At 50.1% G+C, this 18,035-nt stretch overlaps 1 protein-coding gene across 7 annotated transcripts in view; it reads left to right on the forward strand.

Moving 5' to 3' along the window:
• The window catches only part of DAB2IP (DAB2 interacting protein), a 323,093-nt gene that overhangs the window by 253,519 nt on the left and 51,539 nt on the right, over nucleotides 1-18,035 (forward strand). For all 7 annotated transcript variants that reach the window (XR_012642104.1, XM_074973725.1, XM_074973722.1 and 4 more), the window contains 2 exons: nucleotides 1,345-1,443; nucleotides 3,754-4,308. Coding sequence is in view for 6 of the 7 variants with exons in the window: in XM_074973725.1 (XP_074829826.1) it covers nucleotides 1,345-1,443; nucleotides 3,754-4,308 (654 nt within the window). In the remaining variant the exon portion in view is untranslated. The remainder of the gene's footprint in view (nucleotides 1-1,344; nucleotides 1,444-3,753; nucleotides 4,309-18,035) is intronic.

An 18,035-nucleotide genomic window follows, 5' to 3' on the forward strand; every position in this document is an offset into this window, starting at 1 on the left:
GAAACCTCTGTTCAAAGGCATAATATGTGTTAACCTCAGCCACGACGGTAGCCAATGAGAAATGATGGCCTGATGCTGATTGCACTGAAGGAACAGATTAAACTTCATGGAGCATTTACAGAGCAAAAGAAGATTGCGTCCCGTGAAAGTGGTGAACCCAGCCTGCCAGGTGGGAAAACAAATGCAGCTGAGGTAAAAGATGAAAATTCAAGGAACTCTGCAAGTAGGGAGCAGAGGAAATAATACTCCAAGGGGGCTTATTTGAAGTGTGAGTAAGATACCTTCAGTCTGCAAACAAGGACGTTCAAAAAGAATATTATTGGATGTGGACAGATGCAATGAATACAAAGGAGGTCAAAGCAGCCGAATGAAGTTTTTATGAATAATACAGAATTCCTAATGCCAAATCATAGTCTATTGATTTGCCAGCAGGGTTTCAAGGAGAGTTGTTTGAGGAATATACATATTTAATAGGCGCATGATACTTCAGAGCTGCAGCTAGCTGGAAAGAAGCTGCTTAGGAATCTTACTGGCATTTGTAGACCCCTGTACAGTAATTAATGCTGAGAAAACTCAGTGAGGTGAATAGGAAAATGGTTGGCACCTGAGGACTCTTGCTAAGTGTTGCGTCCCTCCTATCCCTGGCCATCAGGCAGCATATGCGGAGGCGGATTTGCTCATGCTGAATTTCTGTGCAGTGTAGGGGGAAGCCTGCTGGAGGCTAGGGAACGTTGTGGAAATGTCATTGATCTCAAGCCATTCCTGGGTGGCAATGTCATGATGGCCAAGCGGAGTCTCAGAAATGTTATTAAACTCTTTCTTTCCTAGTGCAGCTACTCCCAGCGAGTAGAGGTGGAGTCAGAGGGACAGGATGCGGTGGGAGGGGCTCGGATTCCCTGTTGGGGAAAGGAAAGAGGTTTGACTAATTGCAGAGTATGGGCTGAATCCTGAGAGATGCTGAGTACTAGAAACTTGCATCACTCAGCCCCTCTCGGGATCGGGCCTTGAGTTGCTCTCACTCGCTTGATGGCTTAATGAAGCTCAGGCTCGGAGGGGCAGGTGGTCCCTGAGGTAACTCCCAGCTCTGGTGCCATCACTCCAGGTTGGCACCAATGTGAGGGAGGGGAAGTGGGCTCAATGTGCCTCCAGGATTAACCCCTTGTGATGCTCAACATTGTGCTTGAGGTCTCAGCCCGACGTGCGCACTAGCCTTAGAGGCAACTCCCTGGCAAAAGCTGTTGGCTTGTGTTAATAAAAGCACCAGCCAGCCCCTTTTTATAATTTCCCCAAAGCCAGGTCTGTAATGTGCTTGTTGAGAAATAACCCCCGTTCCTTTCCATGCAGGTGACGACTTCATCAGGAAGTAAATGCTTCTCCTGTCGCTCTGCAGCAGAACGAGATAAATGGATGGAGAACCTGCGGCGTGCCGTGCACCCAAATAAGGTAGCGGCTTTGAGGAATTGCCTCTGTAATAGTTCTGCTCCTCGTTATTACATTTTATAACCCAGTGCATGGTAGCAGCAGGGGACATAGTGTCATTTTAGTGACTAAGTGTAATTGGGGGTCAGCTTTTTTCCGTATTACTTTCTGCCACAATTATATTTACGGGAAAGTGCCAATTATTTCCTGCCCTCTCTTCCCCAGTACGTGCCTCTTGGGCTGTCGCTGAGAAACAATCAAACCTCAAGAACCTGCAGTCTTGTTTTAGTACTAATGATACTTGCTACTTATCTAGGGCTTCCGGTCCTCAGAGTGCTTTACCAGGCGGCCCCCAGACAAACGGTGACGTCAGGGGTAGAATACAACCCTAGATATTCAGTCCTCACAGCAGCCCCTCTGGCACTGGTGGGGTTTGCGAGCCACCTTTGGGGTTTGCGAGCCACATAGAGATGCGGAAATGGAGGCACAGAATCTCAGTGAGTTGCGTGTGGCCATGGAGGAATTTGGGCTTGGACATGGCTCCCATTCCTGAACCCAGGCTACCAGGCCATCCTGTTCCCTGTATCTGCTGAATTTAAAACTGCAGCAACAAACTTTTTTCTGTCAGTTGAGCATGAGGGGTGGGGGCTGAAAATGTGCCCTTAGAGCTAGTCGAAGCTAAAGGCACCTTAAAAGGGAGCCTAGAGCTGCCCCCTTCTCTGTGCGCCAGGGTAAGGACAAAGCAGATCACCTGTAGGGTTTCACAGCTGACACACTCAACCAACAAGCTGTTTTTGTTGCTCAGAGTGAAGGGGCTCTGTGCATTCATTCTTGCTAGCAGCAGCAGGTAACTGTGTATGCTAGTTAGGCACAGGTCTGGGCCCCCTGCAAAGCTGCTAATGCAGCCCTTAATGTCACGAAGTTTGGTGCCCCAGTTCAGCACCAAATTTTGTACCCTAACTAATGAGCCCTCCATAATACAGGAGGGGAAACAGCAGCGTGGAGAGACTAACTTATCCCTCAGGGCACGTTTTACTGTGTGTTGAATTCAGCCCCTGTGCTGTGGTTGCTTTCAGAGCATGGCAGCTGTTGCTGTAGCCACCTGCAGAGAGCTCTGGGAGACTGGGACGACGTGTCTCCCACCAGCATCTCTAGAACAGTTATTAGGAGGGGTTATTCTGTGTCGATGTAGCTGAACGTGGCCCAGAGCAGCTCTGTTCAATGGGCACTCATTTGGAAACTTGCCACCATCTTGAAAAGTGCCCTGCACTGACTCTGCTAACTTTCCTCCTTTTGTCTGAGTTTCTAGACACAGACTCTCAGTATCTGATTGGATATTTTTATCCCAGGATTTTAGTAGTATTGTATAATTTCCTGCATGTGCACTTCCTGAGCCCACATCACCCCATTGTGTACTTCCACCAACTGTGCTCTCCACTCTCCTAAGTGAAGCTGGGTCAGGCCTGGTCGTTACTGTTATAGGAGACACCCAAGGAAAGCTGAGGGTGCTGCAGAATCTGTTGTTGGTGATTCACTATGGGGTGCTCTTTCCTTGAAGTCATCACTGAAACCAGTACCCCTGGAGCTACCTCATCGGGATGAGTTCATAACCATTTGGGGGTCATTAAAGATTCCATGGTATCCTTCACAGCATTAGTGTTAAAAGTGGCACCCAGGCCAAAGTTTTACTTCTGACTAATAATAATGCTTAGCTCATAGGTAACTCATTCCGTCTCCCTTAATCCCCCTAGTGTTTCAGTTGAATTAAATAGTCTTCGTTCTTGTCCTAAAATATGTAGGCAGTGATGCAACAGCTGCTGCTTTCCACCCCAGAAGTGGTTGCATTCCAGTCACAAATGAAGTGATCCATGTGTGGACTTGAGGATGCTTCTATTCCTGCCATGCTAAAGAAAAGGAAATACACTGTTCCAGTGCTGCCACATAACAACAATGGAACAAACAGGGGAAAACACCTGTGCAATAGCTTCTGTTTTACAAAAAGTCATTAATTATTGGTAGGGCTCCTTCCTGTTTCTTGTGAGGCCTTCCTGGCAGTAGAACTGGAAATGGTACATTTTTAATTTGGAGGGATTTCATCTGCCTTGTTCCTTTATATTAATTGGCACCAACAGACATGGAGAGCACAGTGATATTTGGAAAATTAACATAAGTAGTGTTATTATGCAAATTCCTGAGAGCCAGTATTTCCTTAAAATAAAATGTAATTAAGCCTCTGCTCGTTTAGCACATCAGAAATAATTAACTCATTTCTCCGGTTTGTGTACCTTTTTTTTTTTTTTTCACTTGACCTTTTCCTTTGTGTCTCTTTTCCAGGACAACAGCAGAAGAGTAGAGAATATGTTAAAGTTATGGATTATTGAAGCCAAGGACCTGCCAGCCAAGAAGAAGTACTTGTGTGAATTATGCCTGGATGACGTTCTTTACGCACGAACTACCTGTAAATTGAAAACTGACAACGTCTTTTGGGGGGAGCACTTTGAATTTAATAACCTCCCGTCGCTCAAAACCATTACGGTGCACTTATACAAAGAGACTGACAAGAAAAAAAAGAAAGACAAGACCAACTTCATCGGGCAGGTGAATATCCCCGTAGGCTCTGTAACGGGGCGGCAGTTTGTGGAGAAGTGGTACCCTGTCATCAGCCCCAACCCCAGCAAGGGCAAGTCCGCAGGGCCTATGATCCGCATCAAGTCACGCTACCAGAGCATGAGCATCCTCCCCATGGAGATGTACAAGGAGTTTGCCGAGTACATCACTAACAATTACATGGTGCTCTGCTCGGTGCTGGAGCCTGCGTTGAGTGTGAAGAACAAAGAGGAGATGGCCTCTGCCCTGGTCCATATTCTGCAAAGCACTGGGAAGGCCAAGGTAAGATCCCCACATCACCTGTACAATCCCCTTGTAGACAGACCTGATGCAGAACCTCAGATCCAAATACCCCCCAGCTACACATGGATCTGAACTTTGGCTCGGCCCTTCCCCATTGACCATGTTTATAATTCTTCTTTTACCATAGACAAGTTAGCAGCACATGTAGTGGGCTTACTGGGTCCTGGTCTATTTAAGCAGACTGTTTTTATTTATTGTCAGTAAATTGCTTCTCACTCAGTCCATTCACTGGCACTTGTCCCAGTGGGATGTGTGCCTCATTGGTCAGGGCCACGGAAGAAATTGTGCAGTATGTGAGAGGTGTTAGAGAGGAGCCCACCTCAGGCACATGCAAATGGGTCCATTAGCACTGCAGTGTCTCTTGTCCCTGCTTTCGGATTGGTGAGGAACTCACAGGATACTGGTATTTCCAGGTGAGGGGGACTGATGTGGCAGAGCTGCAAACTCTGGAAGACCAGCTGTTTTGAGCTCAGCTGGATGAACTGCTAACATCCCTGTGAATCCCCCACCACTGGGCTTTGGGCGGCCGGCCTGGGGGAGTCTGAGATTTCTGCGAGTAGTTTCAATTGTTCTGTGTGAGGATGCAGGGAGGGGAAGAGAGGCGGAGTGACTGACTTAGTGAACCTCACTTCACAGATAGCCTAGCCAAGCACGGAGCATGTAGGTCCGGGCAGGGGAGTACGCACAGAGCATGCTGCAGAGTGTACGTCCCCATGCAACATCAGTATAACTTGGATGGGCAATGGTAGCCCAGCAGCTGTAGTGGGAGGGCGAGGTGTGAATGGGACAAATGGCCAGTTTTCATTTTGTCCATTAATTTCTCCTTGAACTTACCAGCTAGGGAGTGGGGGCCTTGGCTTGATGGCTCAGCAAGATTTCCAAAGCCTCTGCGGTGCTAAGGAGTCTTGCAGCCTGCTTGAGAACTGGAATTGGGGCTTCCCCTCCTGTCTGCTCTTCACCTCCTGCGTGCGGAGATGAACTAGACCAATAGACTGGGTCAAGGCAGCAAAGCTTCATCAAGGGGATTAACTGTCAGGGAGCAGGGAGCTGCTCCCAGGGGCACCAGGGGTACATTGTGCCCTGTTTCAGGGTATGTCTGGGCTGTCTTCCAAGCCTCAGGAGACATACTCATGCCAGCTCTCACCGAGGCAGCGCAAGCGGCAGGACGGGCTAGCGCCCCGAGTACTGGCCTAGGCTCTCTGACAGCCGTGGACTTGGGGTGTCTAGCTCATCCCACCCCTCGCACTGCTGAGGCTAAGTTCCACTTTTAGCCTGCTAGCTCAATGACAGCTGGCACGAGTGCGTCTCCTGGGGCTGGGAATCACACCCAGCTCCAAAGGTAGACGTCGCCACTGTCTTCTTGGTCACAGGGAGGAACATCAAACCCAGACATGGTCCAGCGGCCCTTGGTATCGTTGCCTTCAGTGGGTGCAGGATCAGCTCGGCCAGTGACTTTCTGCGATTGCTCCATCAGAAAGCACCTGAGGCCACCTCTGTCCTGGCTGATTCTGCCGCTGACTTGGACCTAGTCTGCACTAGCAAAGGTTTGCTGGGACAGCTGCACGCACAAGCCCTTCTAGTGGAGATGTAGCTGATACCAGCAGGAGCGTGCGTATACAAATGAAATGAGCGATACCAGCTAACGCACTATTTTGGCTGGTATAACTGTGTCTACACTAGGGCTTTTGCCGGTATAAAATGGTCATAAAAAACCTACACCCCAGACCAGCATGACCATATGGACCAACGTTCTACGTGTAGGCCTGGCCTTGGTAGCTGTGTCTGTCTGTGAGCGCGGTCACGCTGCTACTTGCCCGAGCCCCTCCTGTGGCCAGACCCAGAGAGACTCAGGAAGGAGCAAGTGTGTTTCCACGTGTCTGTGCATCACTGCTCGAGAGCCCAGAGATACTCCACTGGGGAAATAGCAAACAGTAAACAGGTTGGATAAATATCCCCCTACAGTGGAGCTTCTGCTTTCGCTGCCTGTCATCTGCCGTCAGCGTTTAGCACAAGGGTTAGAGAGTTGTCAGAGCAACAGGAATTATTGGAGCATGGGAGCCGGGTGCTGCATCTTGTGTAGAGGAGCTGGACAAGCAAAGAGAAATAAAAATAAAAACAGCAGCACAGTGAAAGGGATACTCACTGGGAGACAACGCCCCCTCCTCCCTCTGCCTTGGTCGCCCCTGCCTCGGTGTGACAAACAGGGCGCTGCAGAGTGCTCACTAGCACGGCAAACCCTCTGCGCCGCTGATTGAGTGATGAGACGCAGTGAGGAGACACGTGCGCATGAGAGCTTCGCGGGCAACAACAAGCTCGTGTCTGGGCTGGGCTGTGCTGGGGGTCCTGCGGGACATGGCAAAGCCAAGCACAACCCCCTCCCGCTCCCATGTGACTTAGCCAAAGGCAGGCACGGAGCTGAAGAAAGCCAAGAATGGGCTTGTTGAGTGGGGTGGGGTGCTGGGCTGGTGAGGCTGCTCCCTGGTCATCACTAGCAAACAGCAATGATACGGGGCGGTGGTTGGCTTTCTACAGGAAAGACCTGATGCCACAAACCCTGCTCACATGAGTCATCCCCTCTGGGATCCACAGGGCTACTCACGTGGGTAGGCAAGGCCGGGCGCCGACTCATGGATTTGCATTAAAGTTATTTTATTTTTAGTACATTGGGGCTAGTGAGATGTCAGTGGCCACCCCGGGAGTCCAAAGGCTGCAGAGCAAGCTTCCCTCACTGCTCCGGAAAGGGAGCAGCTCCAGGTGCGAGGGGGAATTTCGGCTATGGCCCAGCCTGTCCCCAGCCTCTCTGCTGAGCCTGCTGACAAAGGGCTTAGTGGGGGGCATTGGTCTGGGGATGAGGGAACTAGACTGAGTCTCAAATACTGATTGTTAACAAAACGCTGGTACTTCGGAGGAAGAGAATGTCTCTCTATTATTTAGTGTTTGTCCTGCAGAAGCTGCGTTCTGCTTGCCGTGCCTAGCACTTCAGTGACCAGTGGGAGTGCAGACAGGCAGGGCTTTCAGCTCAGATAACAGCCTTACCCCATTCTCTCCCTCGTCCGCTCCTGGAAGCTTGTCAGGGGTTCGCAAGTGGATCCTCCAGCAGCAAATGCTCCCATTTTACCTCAGCTCAGGTTTGTGTGTCTGTTTCGAATGGAGCTGGGAGGCTGTTTAATGTGAGGGCCCTGGCACACACAGAGAGATGAACCCAGATCCCTGCTGGAAGCTGGAGCAGAGGGAGATAGCATTTAAAAAGCTCAAATTTTAGAAAAGCCTGATCACTGTATTGCCATGTTGTCTCCTCGCTCTGTAGCTGTCTGTCTGGCCCTCATCACAGTGGTATTGGAGCATCTCCCATGCATCCAAAAATAGAAACGGTCTCTCCCTTCCTTCCCAACCTGTAGGAGACCTAGCTGAGTTCGTTGTTTGTTTGCCCTTAGTGTGGCTGTTGTGTTTCTGAGGGGTGGGCGTCTGGAGATCTCTGAACTGTACCTGGTTTGGAGCTGGCCGGCAGCAGCTCCTTCAGACCCAAATTCCCCCCAGCTGTAAGCCCGCTGGCTGGTCCACCTCTGGAGTAAGCCATGCTAGCCCAGGGCGGCTCCAGCCGGGGGTGCGTTAGCATTAGAAATTATTGACACCAGAGACTCCAAGCCCTGAAAATTAGGCAGTGGAAATGATGCCCCATTTGCAGCCTCTGCTGCTTCATCCCTCACAGTGGAGTTTGTGAGTCCAGTGGAAGTGCCAGGCTGAGGGGGAAGCTTGAGAGTTGGCTCCTTAGTGTCTGAGCTGGAGGATTATTAGGGATGAGCCGGTGAGGCCATTTTCAGATCCCACATCGGGTTAGGCTCAGGTTCAAGTTCGTGGCTGCACTGGGTGCAGCACTGTGCAGGGAATGCATTAGAGGGCAAATCAGAACCAGGGCATGGGGAGCAGTGTTTGCATTTGAATCAGGGATCTGGTTTGAGTCTGAATGGCGGCCAAAACACAGAAATGGGATGGAGCAGAATTGGGATTGAGGGTGCGGGGCCTAAGGCCAAATGGGATTTGAGGGCATGGGGATGCAGGCAGGGGGCTGAGTCAGGTCGGAGGGTGCAGGATACACGGCTAAATGAGATTGAAGGGCACAGAGCCCAGCTGGGTTCGAGGGCACAGTGACCAAGGCCTGAGGGTATGGGGACTGGGTTTGAATTGGGGCTAGTTTACACGCTGCCCTTGCAAGGTTTGCACTACACATGGTGGGCATACGTGCCGGAGAGTCAGCTGACAACAACCCCTCTCCCTCTCCCGACCCGCCATAGTCTCCACTAGCCCAGGGAGCCACTCTCATGCCAGCATGTGGCACACATGCCTGCACTTTCTGAGGAGCTATTTCCACAAACCTTGGCAGTGCTCCAGTCCCCTTCTCCTGCCCTCACTCAGCTGTAGAGCACAGACACCGTAATAAATGGCTGGTCATTAATTTTGCTGATAAAGGTTTTTTGGTGGTTGTTGGCTGCAGTTGCGATGCTAAAGCAGCAATTAAAGATGAAGTGAGAGCTAAGTGTCCAGTGGATTATCATCTATCTGTGCAGATTCGTTAGCTGCTAATTGCTCCTGCTCCCGCGCTGTTTCAGGCCCTGATTTCCATCACTGATTTGCTGTAAATATGGCTTAATCCTTCAGTGAAGCATGTAGGTATTGGGCAGATGTGTTCATCCAGTGCAGCTCTCGCAGATGGGCAGAACCTCTATTGAACATGACCCTGTTACCCTGCAGACAGTGCGCGGCGTGGCTGCCTGCCGCGTCCAGCCCTCTCTCTGGGATTAACGGTCACTCTTCAGAGGCCTGCCGGGCGACAGGAGGGCGATTGTTCTCAATCCGCAGTGATCTTTTCAAAACTGTGAGCCACACCCTGCTATGGGGCTTTGGCATCTGCAAGGGAGTGTTTCTGAGCCAGGCTCTGTGTTCCTTCCCTCCCAGGTGACCCCAGAGGCAGGGAGGGCATATGCACAGACTGCTGTACAGAGATCAGCAGATCCCCCAGAAAGACTGTCCAGCCCCAGCAACATTTCTCTTGTCTGTTCATTGCAGCATAGTTCTGGATTCTGTTTCCTGCTCCATCACTGACTTGCTGGTTGATCTTGTCCAAGTCACGTCACGGCTCTGTGCCTCAATTTCGCCAACTTTTGTAAAATGTGGGATTTGACGTCAGAGCCGTTATAGCAGTGAAAGAACAACCGGGATTCTGCTCTGCCTCATCCAGTAGCCTGGCACAACCCCCCCTTTGTTGGCCCGGGCATAATGAGAAGAGCAGAAAGAGCCTCCCCTGCTTTGCTGATGTCAGGGTAATGTCAGGCAGTTGTTGAAATCTTGTGATGGCGTGGAAGCCAAGTGCAAGTAAGAGGGAGGAATAAATCTGACTCTTGAAGATGTCTTTCTGAGAGCCACTTTCCTGATTGTAACCACATGCTGAGACTCAGTTAGCTGGGGAAGGAGGGAGAGGAGAGAGAAGGAAAACATCCAATGTCAGTAGAGAATTTATACCTGAATGAGGATTTATCGACACACAGTTATACTGGTACAAAGTTATACACCTTTATCCCAATACGGCTCTCACCCTGGGGGTTGTATCGCTTAGTTAAATTAGTAAGGTGTATAGACAAGTGCTAAGAAAGAGAAGACGCCTAGGTCGAGGGGCGGGAGTAAAGTGCGTGGGTGCCATGCAACATTGCTGGCTGGGGTGGGGATCGAGCAGGACAGTGGGGGCTGCACTGAGCCAAGTGTTAGGGAGAGAATGTGAGCCTCTGGAAGCAGGGCAAACAGCTGCTGAGCTGCACAGCTGACCTTAGCAGTGCAGAGGGGCTGCAAAATCATTCTTGTCTCCCCCTTCCCTCATCGACTCCTGTGCACCATGAGGCACTATGCTACCCCTCCCACTGTCAGAAACATGGGGTTACGGCAGAGTCAGGGCTATATTGTAAGCACAGTACCTTTACTCTCTGTAAAGCAGCATGGTGCCGTATGTAAATGGTCAATAACACCATGGGGTCCAATTCTGCTCCCAGATCCATGCACACCAATCCCTTGGAAATCAGTGGGCATTGCACACCCATGTCAGAAGGCAAAGTCTGGCCCACCGCCTTTCAGGCTGGTACAACACAGTAGTGGTTTATTAAAATAAGAAATGGGCAGGAATGCCAAAAATACCAGCTCTGTGCTATTTTCCCTTCACTGGGTTAAAGGAGACTTCTGGGGTGATTAGCAATAAGACCGTCCAGCCTATAATGGGTATGTCAACTACTTAAACTAGTGAAGCACGTGGCTCAGTCCAAGGGCATGTCTTCACTGCAAAGAAAGCTGGGCTTTTAATTTGGTTTAATTTACCCGAGTTAAAACGGGAGTGAAGATACAGCAGCTCAGTTTAGCAGCTCGTGTTACAACCTGTGGGGAGCCTCAGGGTGAATTTGAGCCAGTAACCCAAGTTGAAAGCCAGGTAGCTGTGTCTTCATTGTTACTTTAACCTGGGCTAAGGAAACAACGTCCTTTCTGCAGTGAAGATGTACCACCTCGTTCTACAGGGCCCTCCACCTGGTGTTGAGGTGCTGGTGCCACTCCCGAGAAAAGGCTCCTGGCACGAGTTCTGCTGTCAGTGCCAGCTGGTGTTTCTGGGTATGAGAGTTTAGCTGCTTCTCTTTGCTATATCATCCTGGTACTTAAATTCCCTTCAGGGATATCGAGGCAGCAGCTGGGAGGGCGCCTCCTAGCGTGGCTAGCCAGACATGCGCTAGACCTGCTCAAGCTGCCAAAGACAGCGCTGGCCACCCGAGGACACACCCAGAGGTTGGGTGGGATTGTATTCGGGCGACTAGCTCAAGCCACCATGACCACACTGCTATTTTTAGGCGCTAGCCTGAGCAGCGCTAGGGCGTATAGGTTTACCTGAGCTGGGAATTGCACCTCCCAGCTGCTGTGTAGACCTACCCCTTATTGGAGAGAGAGCAGCGTGGTGTGAAACAGTAAAGGTCCAAAGTACTGCAGGTCCTCAGGGAAAGCTGTAGCATTTTGGACCATTCCTGTGGACACTGCAGCACTGTTTATCAGAGGCTCTGGGATGAGGTGGGGTGGGATTGTTAGCATTCAGGCCTGAGAACCACTAGGACAAGCTGTAGTGGCAAAGATTCCTCATCTCATCCTCTTTTTGTTCCTGCCTTTCCTCTCACTCCATTTTCTCTTTGTGTCTGACTGGGCCTGGCCGCACAGCTGTGCCCATGCTGCAGATTAGCCTGTGGAAAATATAGATAACAAGCCCGCACCGAACTCAAGGACAGTGCTATTTTGGGTGGGTGTTTGAGGAGGAAGAAAAGTGTCTCCCGCAGGGCTTCGGAACTGTGCTCCAGCTCTGCTCCAGCTCCAGGCAAAAACCTGCAGCTCCACTGCTCCGCACTCCAGCTCGGGGCTCTGCTCCAAAGCCCTGGACTCTCCCGCAGGCGGCTGGAGAGTTCAACGTGCCTGCAAAACCCTGACCAGTAGCCAAGGCAGAAGATAGTTGGGGAGAAAAGGGAAAGGCATTTGATAAAGTTAAAAGCAAAGGATCTAGGTTTATGGAGCTGCTCCAGCCCACTGGAAAGTCTGAAAAATATCCAGACCTAAATGTGCTCCGGTGCTGGGTGCAGTTTTCTTGGCTCTTTTTATATTTGTGAAAAGATTAACGTGAAAGTGGCACGGTTGTTTCTTTGAAGAGGAGGCATGGGCTTGTGGTTACACAGGGTTGGGAGTTGGGGCTCCTGGATTTGGTTATTGGCTGCCCTATTGACTTGCTATGTACCTCAGTTTCCCCATCTGTAAAGCAATATAATGTCTCCTAACGTGATGTTGTGAGACGTAATCTTTGTAATGTGATTTGAGATCCTCAGAGGAAAGGCATTATAGAAAGGTGCATCGTCGTGATTAGAAATGCAGCTGTTACTCTCTGAGTTTTGTAAACCTGCAGCACAGTAGTCTCAATGCCTAAATTCATTCCTGGCCCATCTTAAAAATATGTGAGCCAGTTTTATAAACATGTAAACAGATCAAAACTCTCTTCCCCAGATGGATGGTAGAACAAAACCCACCTCCGACTAAGCTCTAACTAACTGGCTGTTTATATGCAATCGATATTTCCCAGGCTATGAAGTAATGAGGGGTAACACTTGGCTCCTTATTTGTTTGTTCTGTGAGGATTTGCCTCTCTGAAGCAGAAGTATTTACTTCCCTCCTGTACCAGCCTGCTGGAAGCTCCCTGCTCTCTCCCTCAGTTTTTGGCCATGGAAATGCTGGGGTGAAAGAAAACATTCTGCAACTCGTGCCCCATCCTCTCCCCTCCTGGCCCACATGGGTTTGGCCAGAGCCACCCAGCAGTGTGGCTAGTTTGGACCTCATGTAGCTTTGGTACATGAATGACATGGAGGGCTGCAGGAGCCTGTGTCTCCTAAATGAAACTCAGCAGCCCAGGGAAGAGCTGGGATCCCAGGACAGAGCCCTGCGGTGCAGGCAGCTCAGGAGGGTAGGACATGTTGCACAGAGCTGTTTCTCTTGGAACATGCCCTGGGGCAGGGGTGGCCCACCTGCGCCTGAGAAGGAGCCAGTATTTACCAATGTACATGGCCAAAGAGCCACAGGAATACGCCAGCAGCACCCATCCGCTCCCCCCTGCCCCAGGCACATTGGAAAGTTGGCACCTGTAGCTCCAGTCCGGAGTCGGTGCCTGTGCAAGAAGCTGCATATTAACCTCTGAAGAGCCGCAGGCAGCTCCGGAGCCACAGGTTGGCCCCCCCTGCCCTGGGGTCCTCTTTGTAGGAAGGCTGTTCAGATTGCAAAGCAGCGGTGCTGTTCCCTACCCTAGGATGCCATTTACTCGCGCGTATGTAACTGGCAGCAGCCATATAATTGCCCCCACGAAGAGCTTATCTATCTGATAATACTTTTATAGCAGCCATAGTCAAGCTAATTATGCCTTTAATTGCCTTTCTGAGCCCCAACCCCGCCCCCCTCCCCCCGTTTTCTCCAGCAAGGGAGGCGAGATGGTGCATGGCAGCTCCAGAGAGCAGTACTGGGTTTCCCAGCATTGTGTGTTACAAGCGTAGGCATTTCTAAACCATTCCTGTAAGAGCCATTCCCCTCTTACCCTTGAGGTCTGTTCATGCACTCCTGCCTCCTGCCTGAGGGGTTGTTTTAGGCGCCACACGGTAAGCGCCTGTGGGTTTAGTAGTTATTCAACGTACTAACGCAATATTCCTTCAATTAGTCTCTTCATTGCCTTAAACTAGGTCATTGCTAGAGTTGCCCACACTGATCCTTTCAATGCCATGGAAGGACGTTACAAACACCCACCCCCCGGAGAGACCTGGAAGTTGTTGAGATTCTGGTTTTAAAGTCTTCACTGGACGACCCCTGAAGTCTCAGTGGAAAAGGGGTCAGCTACCTGGCTTGCGTGAAATGACCACCGTCAGTGCAGATCCCGAGAAGTTAGAAGCAGGGATTAGGAGTCAGGACTCCTGGGTTCCATACGTTGTCCTCTTCCCAGGGCTCTGCACCCGCCTACGTCTCATCACCTGTCACTCACTATTGTTTATATGTATTGTGGTAGTGCGTGGGCACACCAGGCATGGGTCTGGGCCCCATTGTGCTGGGTGCTGTACAAACTCAGAACAGGTCAGTCCCTGCCCCAAACAGCTTACCTGTCTTCTTGCCTTGTTGCTCTCTTTGTCCCTTGTATTGTACTGCTCCTTGTGTCTAGAACAGTGGCTCACAACATTTCCAGACTACTGAACCTCTTTTAGGAGTCCATATGCCTCAATTTCTCACCACGTGTCCCCTGTGCTGCCTGCTCCTCCCCTGTGCCTGACCCTCGTCTCCCTTTGGAAATTCCCCAGCTCCCACGATTGACTTGTGAGCTCACCAGACATGCTGTTGGCTTTATCTTTTTCCTGTTGCCTCCCTTTGTCTGTCTCTGTGTCCTAGGCTTGTCTAACTTAGACTGAAAGCTCTCTGGGGCAGGGACTGGGGCAGCTATTGCTGTAAAGGTCTGTGCCCAGTGCTGGTGTTACGTCAGCGTATACGAGTAATAATACGCCTCTTCCAAGTGACTGTACAAAGACTAGCCTGCTAACACAGGCCAAATGCATTGTGTAACGGTCATTCCAGTGAAGGCCTGAGAAAACAGCCAGGCCTTGAATGTGTCCTAAAGGTCACAGACTCTGGCTGTGCCGGGCCTTTAGATAAGCACGTAACCCGTCCAAGCGTAGAGTAATACACCCATAATACCCGGGTGTCTGTTCCATATGCAAAGCATAGTATGGCGCTGCAGTCTAATAAACCCACACAGCAATGCAACTGCTGCTTCCGACTGAAAGATCGCCTTCCAATACACGTGCATTTGCAGGGAGCCTATTAAGCTATGTAATTAAGCAATTACCAACGTAACCTTTTTAATTGTCACTTGCCTTGCAGGGAGCTGTGCGGTAAATGAGATGAGCCTAGTGAGCGGGCAGTGACTGCAAAGGTAGTGGGGAATGGATCTTTCATGGATGGGGGATGCCCTGAGGTGTGGTAGAGCTGCTTTGCATGTGTTTGATGAGAGGGCCAGGTGGGTAATCCGCTTCTTCCACTGGCACTGGATGGGAGCCCCTGTGCACTGCGTCTCCTTGTGGTGTTCACTGAGGGGAGGCATTGGTTCATTGAACTTTATAGGGCTGCACTAGCTGCAAGTCAAGTTGCATTCCCCACGCAGTCATCTGGAGATGCCAGTAGTTGATCTCACCAGACTCGTAGGCAGATGAGACTTGGTCATGCCAGAACCAAGGAGTCCCCCTGCTTCACTGCTGACCGCTGCTGCCTATCTCCCATTCTGCTGTGGCTGCTCTAACCCACGACAGAGATTGCTGTGCTCTCGGTCTCAGGCTTGGGTTGTGGAGCAGTTCTAGCCCCCTGGAAGGCTAGAGCATATACAGCTGATGGGAAGAAGGTAGGCATGTCCCAAGGCAATTTCTTAATCTGAGTCACTGCCCCAGGTGCCCCAGAAGATTGTGAATCTGTCCAGAGTGTTCATGCAGGTTTCCTGCGGTGAGAATTTTTTTGCTGCAACTGGGCTCCTATTTGTTCTGCATTTTTATCCTGCCTTTATAGTCTTCTGGCGCATGGCTTCTGACAGCACAAACAATTAATTTGATGCTGAGTCAGTGATGAAGCCACTCTATGATGGCCACATCATCTGGAGACGTCAGCACCTCCATCCACCATCCCGAGGAGAAAGAGGGCAGTCCGTGACCAGATGGCACGCTCTTTGTTCTTGAGTTCCACAGGGCAGGGCAAGGCGCTCAAGAAATCCCAACAGTGAAGATGTAAATTAAAACCCAATGTACCCTGTTGTAACAAGGAAGGATCTTTTGGTGCATGTGGTTGTTCAGAGGGGCACATGAGAACTGAGCTGGAGAGACTAAGGGACCTAGATCTGCTTTGTCTATCTGCAAAGAAATGAGCCATCGATCCAAAATTTAGTCCCACATCACCTGCTGCTGCTGTTCCTTAGAAAGACTGTGCCTGACGTGCTGTCTGACAGGGTCAGCTATTTCAGAAAAGGGATATCTTGACTTTCGCTGGCATTGTTGACGTGGCTTTGAGATGAAATTGTGAAGTACGCTGTCATGATCATTGGCTGTGCACAGTAATGCAGCCAGGACCCTGCCTTCACGCCTAATCACCAGGGGACCAATGATAGCCAGGACTGGAAGATTGGAGACTGGAGTTGTCCAGATCACGCCAGTGATGATGTGAAGGGCAGAGCTGATCACTGAGTTCTACTTGCCACAATGGCGACTGGAGCCCCATTCTGCCGCACGGTAATCAGCCAGTGGATCATCAAGGATGTACAACCTATCCTGAAGGACGACCCATCACTCTCACAGATCTTGGGAGACAGGCCAGTCCTTGCTTACAGACAGCCCCCCAACCTGAAGCAAATATTCACCAGCAACCACACAACAGAAACACTAACCCAGGAACCTATCCTTGCAACAAAGCCCATTGCCAACTGTGTCCACATATCTATTCAGGGGACACCATCATAGGGCCTAATCACATCAGCCACACTATCAGAGGCTCGTTCACTTGCACATCTACCAGTGTGATATATGCCATCATGTGACAGCAATGCCCCTCTGCCATGTACATTGGCCAGACCTGACAATCTCTACGTAAAAGAATCAATGGACACAAATCAGACGTCAAGAATTATAACATTCAAAAACCAGTCGGAGAACACTTCAATCTCTTTGGTCACTCGATTACAGACCTAAAAGTGGCAATTCTTCAACAAAAAACTTCAAAAACAGACTCCAACGAGAGACTGCTGAATTGGAATTGATTTGCAAACTGGATACAATTGACTTAGGCTTGAATAAAGACTGGGAGTGGATGGGTCATTACACAAAGTAAAACTATTCCACCCCCCACCCCCCCGTTCCTCACATGTTCTTGTCAACTACCGGAAATGGCCCACCTTGATTACCACTACAAAAGGTCCGTTCCCTTCCCCCCCCCCCCCCCGCTCTCCTGCTGGTAATAGCTCACCTTACCTGATCACTCTTGTTACAGTGTGTATGGTAACACCCATTGTTTCATGTTCTCTGTGTATATAAAATCTCCCCACTGTATTTTCCACTACGTGCATCCAATGAAGTGAGCTGTAGCTCACGAAAGCTTATGCTCAAATAAATTGGTTAGTCTCTAAGGTGCCACAAGTCCTCCTTTTCTTTTTGTGGAAAAATTAAGGCATTGATAGATGTCCATAGGGTTGCAGCACTAGCATCCAGTACATTGCTGGCAAACCTTCAGAGGAGTGCGACTCTCAGCTAGATTGTGGCTCGTCTTCTCAATGTGTTGTTGAAAGGACAGAGAGCTGTCAAGCTTTATCCCAAAATAAGTAGGGTGCAGTTCAAAAACGATTGGCTGGTTGCTCAGAACGACGTGCCGCTCTCAATGAGCTAACCAGTTGGCAAGATGGATGACACTGTCTTTAATTTGTATAGGGTAAGCTGACACTTTGAAAAGTACTTGGCAAAGGTGTCACAGTCAGGCAGGTCTCCAGCTCCTCATAGCTATTGCCAGGCAGAGATCATCAGCATCTACAAACTTTGTTGCCAAGGTCGGAGGTAGGTCAGCTGGGTATGTGTTAAGGAGCATTGGAGCAAGTACAGATCCCTGGGGAAGTCCACTGTTCATTCAACGTGGGCCTTGATGGTGTGGGGTAGGAGAAACAGGTGTTTACCTCACAAATTCAATCTACCGGTAGGAATGAGACTAGAGGCAGTCTGAGGATCTGGATCCATATTAGGTTTAGACTAAGGCTCAGGGTTGGGTTGTGAGGCTGAATCAAAAGCACCAAAATCTCATGAGCATTGGCCAAGACAGCAGAACTCTTAAGAGATCAGCTGTTCTTATGAGATAGCCACCATCATTTCACAAGACACTGGCCACGTTGAAACAGAAGCTGGAAAATTAGCCCCTATCAGCTTGGAATGAAACATGGAACCAAAATCATGGGCTTGCCGCCTTCCCCCCAGTTCCAATATATGAAGGGCTTCCTAGGTGAGGTTCTGGTTTTGGCGGTTATCTAGCCCCCCAAAAGACACGTCAGGAGCAGCGTTCTTTCCTCTGCTGGTGCTCTGTAGCATTGCAGGCCAGGGTATGTCCCTTCC

This window comes from Natator depressus, chromosome 16 (genome assembly GCF_965152275.1).
Source record: "Natator depressus isolate rNatDep1 chromosome 16, rNatDep2.hap1, whole genome shotgun sequence".
NCBI lineage: Eukaryota > Metazoa > Chordata > Testudines > Cheloniidae > Natator > Natator depressus.